The following is a 12,868-nucleotide window of genomic DNA, read 5'->3' as shown; positions in this document are numbered from 1 at the left end:
TTCTCCACTCCCTTTTGAATATCTCTAAATCATAGTCTCTTAGTGTTCTGGTTAATTTGTCCATTTCACACCATGATAAAACTTTCATGGTCCATTCCCATTTCTCTGGTATTTTTTCTTGCTTCCAAAGCTGCGCGTACAAAGTCCTAGCAGCTGATAACAGGTACCAAATTAAAGTCCTGTCTTCTTTTGGGTATTTTTCTAATTGTAATCCAAGTAAAAACGTCTCTGCAATTTTCTTAAAATCATAGCCCAAAATTTTGGTGATTTCTTGTTGTATCATCTTCCAGAATTCTTTCGCTCTTTCACATGTCCACCACATATGGAAGAAAGAACCTTCATGTTTTTTACATTTCCAACATCTATCCGACATTTTCTTACTTATCTTAGCCAATTTTTTCGGAGTCATATACCACCTATACATCATTTTAAAACAGTTCTCCTTAATGCTTTGACAAGTTGATATCTTCATTGAGTTCTTCCAGAGGTGCTCCCATGTTTCCATTTGTATTTCTCTATTCACATTAATTGCCCATTTGACCATTTGAGACTTTACTACTTCTTCTTCTGTAGACCATTTCAATAATAACTTATATACTTTTGATATCAATTTTTCATTGTCACCTAACAGGACTCTTTCCAGTTCTGTTTGTTCTCGTCTAATCCCCTCTGATTTTATGTACATTGTCCCTTATTTGTCTTTTAGGAAGAAATCCCGCTTGGTCTTTGTTTATAAAGTTGGTCAGGTATTGTTTCAGTCGCTCTGCTAAAATTCTTGTATAGATCTTATAGTCATTATTCAACAATGAGATTGGTCTATAATTTTTTACGTTTGTGCTATCTTTATCTTCCTTAGGAATCAGAGAGACTACAGCTTCCCTCCAGGTCTTTGGGATTTTCCCTTCTTCTCTTATCGTGTTTAACAACTTCAACAGTTTGGGTGTTAATTCATCCTTGAGAGATTTGTAAAATTTTGACGTGAATCCATCTGGCCCTGGAGCTTTACCCTCTTGCATTGCTTTTATTGCTGCTTCTATTTCAATTTTCTCTATTGGGTCATTTAATATCTTTTTCATATGTTCCGTCAAAGGTGCCACCTGAATGTTTCGTAGATACTCTTCCACTTTTTCTTTACTTACATTCACACCCTTGAATAAATTTGCATAGTATTTAAAGAATTCTCTTTTAATTCCTTCTTGATCCACTACTGTTTTCCCATTTGCCATGATTTTATTTATAGTCTTATTTTCTTTCCTTTTTTTTAATTGCCAGGCCAGGTATTTACCAGGTTTGTTTGCACTTTCAAACGATTTCTGTTTCAAATTTTTTAAATTCCATTCTAATTCTTTATTCAGCAAATGTTTAACTTGGGATTGTAATATCGTAATTTCTTTTATTAATTTTTTCTTCCCTGGTCTTTTTTTTAAGTCCTTTTCTTTTTTATCTATTTCATTTTGCAGTGCTGACAGCCTTTCTTCTCTTGCTCTTTTGTCTTTATTATTCAATGTAATTAATATACCCCTCATTACTGCTTTATAAGTGTCCCATACTGTTGGATATTCCATATCATCCGTTTCATTTATTTGGAAGAATGCTGCAGTCTCCTTTTCTAAGAATGATACAGTGTCTTTATTTTGTAGTAAATCCTCATTAATTCTCCATCTTCTTGATTTTCTTTGCAATTTTGTTGACCAGCATATTGGATTATGGTCCGCCCAAACCTTTGGAAGAATCTCAATTTTTTTTGTTATGAGGCCCAAGCCTTGGGAGCCCCACAACATGTCAATTCTGGAAAAAGAATTATGCCTTGCTGAGAAAAATGTATAGTCTCTTACCTCAGGGTTGAACTTTCTCCAAATGTCTTCTAGATTTTCCTGTTTAATCAACTCAAAGAAAGAATTGGGCAGCTTCCCTTCTTTATCATTCTTCTTTGGACTTGATCTGTCAAGGTTATTTTGTATTGTCCCATTAAAATCGCCCATCATCAATACCTGGTCATAAGTCTCTTCGTCCATTTGTCTATTTATGTCTTTAAAGAATTTGTCTTTCGCTCCATTGGGTGCATAGAGTCCTAGTAGTAACGTTTTTTTCGCCTCTATCGTCACCTCAACAGCAATGTATCTTCCTTCTTTGTCTTTAAAGATTAATTTTGGGTCAAGTTGTTCTTTAATGTAAAAAACCACCCCTCTTTTCTTTTGCTCTGCTAGTGAAAAAAATTCCAACCCCAAATTTCTATTCCACAAAAATTTACTGTCCTTGCGTTGTATATGAACTTCCTGTAAACAAATTATATTGCATTTTTGCTTTTTAATCCAATGAAATGTTCTCCTTCTTTTCTGTGGTGAATTTAGTCCATTTATATTCCAAGATAGTAATTTGTACTCCATTATGATGTTGGTTCTTTATTTTCTTCAAAAAAGCTATGCATCTCTTGTTCGCTTCTTATTGTAATCCTTTTGCCATTTTGTTCAAATCCAAGACCCTCTGGTATTATCCATCTATATCTTGTGCCCTCTGCACGCAACTGATCGGTTAGCTTCTTGTACTTTTTCCTATCGCTGATCACTTCTCTTGGTAGCTCTTTCATTATTTTAACTCTGCTCCCTTCTATTGCCCAGGCTTTTTGGTACCCTTTCCTCAAAATTTTCTCTGCCACTTCTTTTGATCTTAATCTTATGACGATGTCTCTTGGCAGACCTTTATTTTTCGCATAAACTGAGTTGACTCTGTAGGCACCCTCCAACATACTCTTAAATCTGTCAGGGTCTTCTTCTATGTACTCAGTGATGATATCCACCATATAGCCTTTTAAGTCTGTGTCTTCTTTTTCAGGTACCCCTCTTAGACGCACTTGTGACTCCAGCAACTTACAGTCGTGTATTATGACCTTTTCTTGAATTTTTAGCAAGGCAGAGGCCTGTGTATCCACTTTCATCTCTACCTCTTTCACTTTATTTTGAGTCTCTTCCTTAAAATTCTCTATCTCCTTCTTAAGGTCTCCAACTTCTTTTTTAATATCTTTTTTTATTGCCAAATGCAATTTGTCCATAGCTTTTAACATTTTTGCCTCCAGAGCGTCAAATTGAGCCTGCATCTTGTCAAATGATTGGGCTCTTGCACGTGTTGTTCTTTCTACTGACATATAAAAAATCACCAAACCTTAAAAAAATCCCCACATAAAATTTAGCATCCAATCCAATAGCTTAGAGCCAGTTCTTTCAGATGAGACTAGTTTCGTTTTTCTCCCTTCTTCCTGAGCAAAGATATTGAATTTTAACAATTTTGACAGTTTTTCTCCCTTTTAAAATGGCAATCGTTATTTCTCTATGGTACAGTTCCAGCCTAGAGAGGTCTCTCTTCGTCTTTCTTGATCTGAGTCTTGGACTCAATTCCTTCCTAGTTCAAAGGTCGGATGTCACAGCTCTTGTTGTCCTTATAGGCTCTGATTTATTGTCCAGCCCCTTTTAGTTTCACTTCCTGTCACAGCTTAGACTGATCTCGTGTCTAGTCTCGCAGTTTTTTGAGCTGCATGAAGAAACCGCAACCACAAAAATTCACAACAATATGTCCTTTCTCCAAAATATCTTTGAAGGCAATTGTTTTTACGGCGTTCAGTTTTCCCAAGCTGAATTCTTTTCCTGCTGTGCCCCCACTCAGCTCAGTTCATTCTAGGTTCTGCAGTTTATGGGCATATATACACGGCAACTCTCTTTTCTTTCTTCTGCGTCACCAACCTCCCATTGCCTACTTTCACTCTTATCTTGAAAGGTTTTTTTTTTTTTTTTGCTGTTGTTCACATCCAAAGCCACAGAGCTCAGCTTAACAAGGTAAAAGTTTTTTTTTCATTCAATTATGCTTTGCCTTCGTCTGTTATTAATCCACTCAGTGTTTAAACTATATTCAAAGTCTCTCAGAGTGAAGATAAGAATGATGAGTCTACCTTTTAGATGTTCTCAACTCCCCCGGCTGCTATTTTCTTGCAATTAAAATCAGTCCTTCTAGCGTGCTTGGATTCCGACAGCCTTAAGTGACCGAAGTCACTTTAGAGTCACTGCAGACGATGGTTGACATTCCATTGCCGGACATCAAGAAATGAAGGAGTCAGCTCTCTGACTGCTCCAGTTCGATATCAACAGCATTAAAGGAAGATAAGTCGTCTTGGGTTAACCCTTGCCTAGGGTTAATGAGCATAGACCTTATCAGGGGTCTTTAATACCCTGAACAGTGACAATAAAATCCCCCTCTGTTAGGGAGCTGCAGACTGTCTTCCAGCCAAACAGGAAGTCCCCACCTCTTTAAAGTTCTTAGTGCCTTAAACAGTTGTGGCTCATTATTGATATATTATGTTATGTATGGCTGTATGCTAAGTACACAAAGCAAGTCACCTAAGTACACTAAGCAATTCTAAGCACGTTATCTACCAGTACCCTGAATTTACCCTGGAAACAAACTTGCAACAAGTGCTACCCTAAGCACTAGCATCAGATAGTTGGATCAACTGAATTTCCCAAACCATCCTCAAGGGCAGCCCACAGAAAGCCCACTGCACTAACATAATCTGGCAGCTACCAAGGCATCTATGAGAGAGGCAAGATCTTTCTTTTCCAGGACAGTACACAGCAGATGAATCAGCAAAAGCTTTAAAAATAGTCACATTTATTATATTATCATACAGTACGGTTACACTGGATGGCTTCATGAAGTAACAGCACAGAGACACTGCTAAAATGGAACAATAATTTGCAAAGCTGGTTTATATTTTTAAAATCTGTGACAAATCGTTATAATAATAATAGTTATATTGTATCATAAAACTTGGAATAAAATTAGCGGTAAACTATCATCATAGTTTTCTCCATTACTTTCAATAGTACGGAAACTGGCACCTAGAGGAGGGTGGAGAGAAATACAAATAGTCTAATATGGGGACAGGGCTAGCTTGCCCACTAGGCAAACTAGGCAATTGCCTAGAGCACCAGGAGGGTGGGGGTGCCAAAATGGGCTCGCCCCCCTTCCCACACCCAAGGCAAATGCCGAGTTTACCTTCTGTGCCGTCCTCACCATGCTGCCACCGCCTCCTCCCTTCCCCTGTGAGTAAAATGCTTCCCTTCCCTCCCCGTTTCCCTTCTGTGACGGTGCTCTGCCCCCCCACCCACGCATGCTCAAAGGAGTGCTAGAATCGGCCCTACTGGCTTAAACGCAGCCTAGGCCTCTCATCGCTGAATGAGACTTCTCTCCTCCCTGAGGGAGGAGCAAAGCCTCGTTCAGTAATGAGAGGCCCAGCCACATTTAAGTGGGTAGGGTTGATTCTAGTGGCACTGAGTCCTCCTCCCTGCCTCTCACCTTCCCTTCTGCAGTGGCATGCTCCACCACTCCCCCCTCCCCCCGTGCTCAAAGGTGCACTAGAATCAGCCCTACCAGCTTAAACGCAGCCCGGGCCTCTCTGAGGGAGGAGCAAAGCCTCGTTCAGCGATGACAGGCCCAGGTAATGTTTAAGCCAGTAGGGCAATTCTAGAGTCCCTGTTCTGGGCACACAGCGGGGGTGGGAGGTGGCAGTGCCACCACCACCGAAGTGAAGGGAGAGGGGAAGGAAGGGACAGGGGGGCAGTAGTGTTTTACCCACTGATCAGCTGATTGGCAGAGGGGCATTAAAAAGCCCGGGAAGCACAGTGCTTCACTACTCCTTCCTGGGCATTCTTATGGTGAGGGGGAGCAGCAGGCATTGAGTCTGCCAGGGACGCTATGTGCCCCAGGGCCAGCTCTGTATGGGGAAGAGCAGAATTGGACAGATACTGCAATATAGTGAAATATATTTTTTAAAGTTCAATATAATATTGTATTTGAAAACAGTAATGAATCAAGACCTGTATTGCAGTATCTCCAAATAAAAACCTTGCTTGTTGCAAGAATATGTAAAGATGAATTCTGAATTGGGTTAACTCTATTTAAAGTTCTTAGTGCCCCAAACAGCTGTGGCTCATTATTGATATATTATAAGCTGTTATGTATGGCTGTTCAGGAGGGCTCAGGCCAAATATATATAAAGAAATGGCTATGTTGTTTAGGTTCTGAGCTTGACACTCAAGCTTGGAAGTTTTGTTCTCACAGGCTTACCTATTTCTGTCAGTCTGAGTTTGTGAAAAAAGGCAGTAAATATGCCTCATCATTGGTACTTTTCCCCAGTTAGGTTATCCAGAATGTATAAAGGAATTAAGAATTATCATTAGTTTTGTAATAAGCCTAACACAGGTATTTTCCACACGTGCTGGAGTTACACTAGAGCCAAGAAATATTGGAAGATGATCAAAGGGTATTGACTTAATATTGTTGGTACATCCAAGCTTTATCTGTTGAATTATGCAGTGCCTATTCCAAATAAATAGCAGGTATTTTTCTTATAAGTTAGAAGATGATCAAAGGGTATTGACCTAATATTGTTGGTACATCCAAGCTTTATCTGTTGAATTTATCTGTTGAATTATGCAGTGCCTATTCCAAATAAAAAGCAGGTATTTTTCTTATAAGTTATTACAGCTGTTACATTAATATTTGCCAAACTTTGGAAACAAGGAAAAATTATAACAAGAAAGTCTTTTGTAGATTAGGTGACAGATTTTTATTTATTTTATTTATATATGAAATTATCAGCCCTGCAAAAAGAGAGAGAGAAAGAGGATTCTACAAAATCTGATTTAATTTGGAAGCAGGTTTTAAGTTTAAGTCATTTGGAGCACATTTTTATTTTTTCTCTTTGATGATTCAATTGTTTTCAGAGTTGGATGAAAGTCAGAGACCTGAAATGATAGGTGCCAACCAGAAACCCTTACAAGTTTGTGGTGTGGGTGAGATCAAAATGAAATTGCTGACCACTGATGGAGATTTAATGCCAGTAAGACTGAAAAATGTAGCTTATGCACCTGAATCAATTGAGAATTTACTTTCAAGCCAAGTGCTTATAAGAAATACTTATGCTGTATATCTTGATAAAGGAGATGATTGTGATTTTATTCAGAAGAATTCTGGAATTAGTTTTAAACTGGATGAAAGAAATGGAGCCAATTATATTATGGACTTAAGTGAATGGTCAGATGTTGTTAATGTTGTGGAAAAGACTGTTTGCCAGACTGAAGACAGAAAGTGTGACCATAGGAGATGTGTTTATCCTTGGCATGTAAAGTTAGCACACAGAAGCATGCAGAGTGTTGATAAGTTGCTAAAGGATTGTGGACTTGATGTTGTGCATTGTGATAAATCCAAGGAAAGATGTGATGTTTGTCTGAGAGCAAAGGGAGCCACACCTTGCTTCAGTGGAAAAAGTAGTGTGCCTAATGAAAGGTTTTTGGAAACAATATTCAGTGATGTTGTTGGGCCTATAAAAGCTTCGATTGGGAAAAATAAATATTTTTCAGTATTCACAGAGGCAAAGACAAAATATAGCACTGTCTATATGCTCAAATCAAAAGATGAGACTCTTGATAAACTTAAAGAATATGTTACCATGGTTAAAAACAGATGTGGGCGTGCACCTCAAAGCTTGAATATTGCAACACTGAGTTTAAGAAATTTCTGAAAGCAAAAGGGATTGAACACAAAGTGACTGTCCTATACACTCCACAGCAGAATGGGAGTGCAGAGGGACTTAATCATGTGTTACAGGAAATTACCAAAGCAGTGCTCATGCATTCTGGATTACCTAAAGGCCTGTGGGCTGAAGCTGTAAATACAGCAGTGTATATTCACAATAGAATACCTTCAAAAGTAACAGGAATTACTCCGTTCCAGGCTTGGTTTGGCAAGAAGCCAGGATTTAAGCATATTAAAGCCTATGCATATGTTCCTCGAGAAAATAGAGGGAAGCTTGATGCAAGGACTGAGATTGGGTTCATAATAGGATATTCCTCAGTGGGAAAAGGCTACAGAGTCTATGATCCAAAGCTGAATAAGACTAAACACTGTAATGTTGTATTTGTGGATGACAGTAATTTGCCTAAAGCACCCTGTGTACCTGAATCTGATTCTGAGGTTACTGATGATGCTTCTGAAGATTGGTATAGTTGGCTACCTGTAGTGAACACCGGTGAACCGGCAGGTCTTCCTTCTGAAGACTCTACTGAACCAGAAGGGGAAATGGGGATCGCACCGCAGGGAGTGACAGAACCTCCACTCATTTTAAGATGATCAGAAAGGAGCACAAAAGGACAACCACCACAGAAATATGGATATTGTGATACTGTAAGATCTATAGAGACTGAAACCTAAAGAGGAACCCAAGAGCTGGAAACAAGTATGTGATCTACCTAATGAAGAAAAGGAGAAATGGATTCAAGCAATGGAACAAGGGATACTATCCATTTATGAAAAAGATGTATGGACTCTTACAAAGCTACCTGCAGGAAGAAAGCCTGTTGGATGCAAATGGGTCTACAAAATAAAGTATAAAGATGATGCAACTATAGACTTGTACAAAGCAAGGCTAGTAGCCAAAGGCTATGCACAAGAATTTGGAACTGATTATTCAGAGACGTTTGCACCAGTTATCAATAGTGCTACACTTAAAACACTACTGAGTGTGGCAGCATCTAGAAATATGTTCATGGAGCACCTAGACATTAGGACAGCATTTCTTAATGGTGAGTTATCAGAGAAAATCTATATGGAAATACCTGAAGGTTTTCAAGTCCCTGGCAAAGAGAACTATGTTTTCAAACTCAACAAATGACTCTATGGTTTGAAACAGGCCGCAAAAAGTTGGTATGACAAAATAACTGGACTACTACAGCAACAAGGATTTGAGCAAGGGAAAGCTGAACCCTGCATGTACACTAGACTCAAAGATGGAGAATATCAATACATTCTGGTTTATGTTGATGATTTGGTCATGAGCTGCAAGAACAAAGAGGACATTAAAGACATTGTTGAAAAGCTGAACAAAGAGGTTGAAGTCAAAAGACTTGGAGATATTAAACACTATCTAGGAATACAGATTGAGAGACTCGAGGATGGAACCTTTCAACTATACCAAAGACGAAAGGTTATGGACTTTATAGAATCTCTTGGCATGAGAGACTGTACAGAATCTACGATACCTCTTGAGCCTGCATACCAGAGAGCTCAAGGTGGTCAACCACTCAAAGACATTGGAGAGTACAGAGAAGCTATAGGAAAACTCCTGTACCTGAGTAAAACTGCCAGACCTGATATCACAGCTGCTGTCGGATATGGAGCAGAAAAGTAAGTTCGCCTAATCACCATGATTGGAATGCAGTAAAGAAACTTGCCAGATACTTAAAAGGGACTATGGACTTAAGACTGATCATTGAACCTTCTGAGAATCCCAAACTAGTTGGATACATGGATGCCAACTATGCAGAAGAATCGTGCAATTACAGATTGACCAGCGGATACTTGTTCTTCTATGGAAATGGACTTGTAGAATGGACTACCAGAAAATAGACTATAGTGGCACAAGCTACAGCAGAAGCTGAGTGTGTGTCAGCAGCCAGTGCCTACAGTGAACTTGAATGGATTTTTCATCTGCTGAAAGACTTCAAGATAAAAGAACCTGTACCTATTGTAATGTTTGAAGATAATCAAGCTTATCAAGCTTAAATATTGCTATATGGAAAGGGGAAAGTAGAACAGCCAGAAGTGGATCTATTAGTATTAAATGTGAGCTAGTGAAAGATCTACACCAGAAGGGGCTGATTAAGATAGACTATTGTTGTACAGAAGCTATGGTAGCTGATATACTTCTAGACCTTGATTGACAGCAGTCAGTATCTTCTTCCTAGGTCATGCAGACAATAGGGAATCAGGCACAGTGTTAACCCTATAATGACTGGAACTTTAGAACATTGCAAAGGACATAACAGCACCAGCACCACCACCACTACCAATCTTTTGAGAGTCAAAATTCCCTTCATCAGATAAATGATTAAAGGAGCTTTGGTTCCCAAAAGCTCTAAGAACCTAGCTGTTCTACTGCGGACCAACCGTCTGAAACTATCTTCTTAACACAAACTATATCAGATGTAGAAGATGTCAGGAGTACAGTCAGATGTCAGAAGTTCTTTAAAAACACCATGAATTAATGAAGAAATTGCAAGATAACATTGGATAAATTATCTATGAAGACCATCTTGGACCCATAATATTATTTGTTCACTGTTTTTTCTGGAGGGGCTATTTCAGAAATTTAGACTACTGATGTTTAAAAAAATCATCTAAATTTTGTTGTGGCCAGTCTGTAGCTACCGATTATGTACTTTAACATAAACATTTCATCTCCCTCCACTGTAGCTAGACTCAAAGACAATACTGGTTTGCACAAAAGCACTCTCCTGTGCAATACTGCACTCAAACAGCATCCCATGTAAACTGGTTGTCATCTGTGCAAAGCAGCTACACGTGCTTCTCGGATACTTTGCATAGGTAGCAGCTCAGTTTAAACAAGATGCTATGTTCCACTGGAAAGTGCTTTTGCCTTGGTCAGATTTGGCCTGTGTTAACACTGTGCTATCTCTCAACCTTTCCCCCCTCAGCTTATCAAGTCAATCTTTTTCTTCTTAATATGTTTCTGTTCCTTCTCTCTGCTTTGTATCCAGCACCAGTTCAGCGCTCTGACTAAATGTAAATCAGTTTTAGCTTGTGCAGTTACATGCCTCACACCTGCCTGATGATAGTTTCCTAGTACTGGGAAGTGTTTGCACACTAGTGTTCCTTCTGCTCCTGAAAATCTGGCCATGAGGCATATACGCAGACAAGACATCAAAATAGGTTGCTTCCAGCTGGAATAGGTTGGTACATGCCTCTACCAGCAATCTTTGCAGATTTGGAAGAGATGAACATTGAAATTTCTCAGAAGAAAGCCACTTTAACAATCTTAGGGGTAAGTTATGTTCTCCCGTCTGTTTGTGGGTTAGCAACATCACAGAGTTCTAGGAAATGAACAAGGTGTTGTTTCCTGATTAGATATGTTTTCCATATCACTTTCCTATACATTTGCATCTGTAGTCACTTCCATTCATTATTTAGAAAGTGCCCCAAAACAATTAAGTAATCATATCAAATCTATATTGAATGTGATCTCCTAATTTGTCTCAGTGTTTGAAATTTTTCTGTTCTCTTTTGTGTAAAATACATTCAAAATATCTCTCACACTTCAACTTACTTGAGTCAAATGTTCTTTGAGCTCACTGTTGTCTTTAGTAGAGCCAAATTTCTTCTTCAGGTCAATAATTTTGTCCACCCCATCTCTTCTCACCTCACTGATGATCTCAAACAAATGTCGATTGATGCTTAAGCGATACTCATCAAGTTTTCCCTGAAACCACAGCCAGAGGTCAGAATTTTTTATATAAATGTATGTGAGCTGAAAGGAAGGCATGCAATTCTGTAATTTTTTCCCTGATTAAAAAACCTTTCCTATCAAATACTGTAAATTAACCTTGTTCTAAGTTTACTCCATGTTTTATGAAAGCTCTGTCAATCATTTTCTCAATAGCCCATGTAAAAGATATTATAGTGAGGAAGCCACCAGTTTACAGCAGCAGCAAAATCCTGTAGCGCCTTAAAGACTAACAGATTTATTTGGCTTTAGCCTACCAAAGATTGGATTGCTTGTAGCCTGCAGCAAAGCTGCTAGGCTGCGATAGCAAGATTTTTTTCCCTGGTGAGGGAAGAGAGGATATTTGGCCCGTTTAGGCATGAACTGGAGGGGGCGGGGCTTGGCGTTGTTAATGGCCAAGCCTCCGCTCCTCTTTGCAGTCCATTTTGTGTTCGGGCCTGGCTGGGAATGTGTTGAGATGCTCCGTCAGCACAGGCCTGCGAGGCGCGTCGGTCTTTTGCAGTGTGGGTCCTGGCGTTGTGTTTAGCAGCGCTAGGGCTGAAGAGGAGCGTCGGGAGCGGTGAGGAGTTCAGGAGGCGTTCGGGGACTGGATCCTTCACCTTACAGGCTGTGTCCTGTGGGGGTCGCTTTGATCTGCCTGGTTGGGGGCTGCCTTTATTGGCCTGGTTGGGGGGCGCTTTTCATCGCAGGAGCTGTTTGAGGTTCCTGCTTTGATTTTTGGGGCTGCCTCTATTCCCTGGGGGAGCTGTGTTGGTTGGAGAGTCCGGTGGTGCTCCTGCAGTTTCTTAAAGGGTGGTATTTTAGGGGGCTGTTGTTAACTTTTCCCCTTGGGGAGCCGTGGTGCAATTTGGGGGCTATTTTTATCTTTTCCCCATGGGAGCTGTGTGGTGTGTGGGGGCTGTCTCTTTTTTCTGGTGGGAGCCGTGTTATTTTGAGGTGTGTTTGAGGCTCCTGCAACCTCCTAAGGTGGCAGCCATTTTTATAAGGTCCCTTCTTAGTGGTGTAGCAGCCATTTTGGGTCTCCTTCCTTCTTCAGGGGAAGGCGGCCATTTTAAGTAGGTCCTCTGTGGAGGCCATTTTGTGGGTCTGCCTTCTCAGGATTAGTTGCCTTTTAAGTAGTATAGTTATCTTTTGGGGCAAGGATGTCAGGTAAAAAGGGGGCTGGTAAGTCAAAGGGCAAGCAACCTGCACCAAAGGCCCCTGACAAAAGGCCTCCACCCCCGCTCTCATTGTCTGACGATGAAAGCGATGAGGTGGTTAATGCAAATATTGTGCAGAGGCTTAGAGCACTGAAGGAACTGTCTGGTTTGCCTCCTGTTGAGGGGGCTGAGGGAGAAAGGGCAATCCAGGCTAATGTATTGACCAGGCTGTCTATGCTTGAGGGTAGGTCTGGTGCACTCTTTCCTGGTCTCGGTGGTTCGGATGATGGAGCGGGCCTGTCGACAGGAGCGGCTGGAGCAGGGGCATCGTTGGTGTCTGCTGGATTTACTGGTAAGGCTGGTGAGTTTCCGCAGGTATTTT

At 40.2% G+C, this 12,868-nt stretch overlaps 1 protein-coding gene across 1 annotated transcript in view; it reads right to left on the bottom strand.

Annotated features, from left to right (window-relative positions):
* LOC132585063 (coiled-coil domain-containing protein 162-like) overlaps positions 1-12,868 on the bottom strand; it is a 53,742-nt gene that overhangs the window by 24,694 nt on the left and 16,180 nt on the right. Inside the window, exon 8 of the mRNA XM_060256856.1 lies at positions 11,171-11,323. Within this exon, the coding sequence (XP_060112839.1) occupies positions 11,171-11,323 (153 nt within the window). The remainder of the gene's footprint in view (positions 1-11,170; positions 11,324-12,868) is intronic.

Source organism: Heteronotia binoei, chromosome 1 (assembly GCF_032191835.1).
Source record: "Heteronotia binoei isolate CCM8104 ecotype False Entrance Well chromosome 1, APGP_CSIRO_Hbin_v1, whole genome shotgun sequence".
Taxonomy (NCBI): domain Eukaryota; kingdom Metazoa; phylum Chordata; class Lepidosauria; order Squamata; family Gekkonidae; genus Heteronotia; species Heteronotia binoei.
The sequence above is the reverse complement of the archived record's forward strand: the minus strand, read 5'-3'. Positions and strand labels throughout refer to the sequence as shown.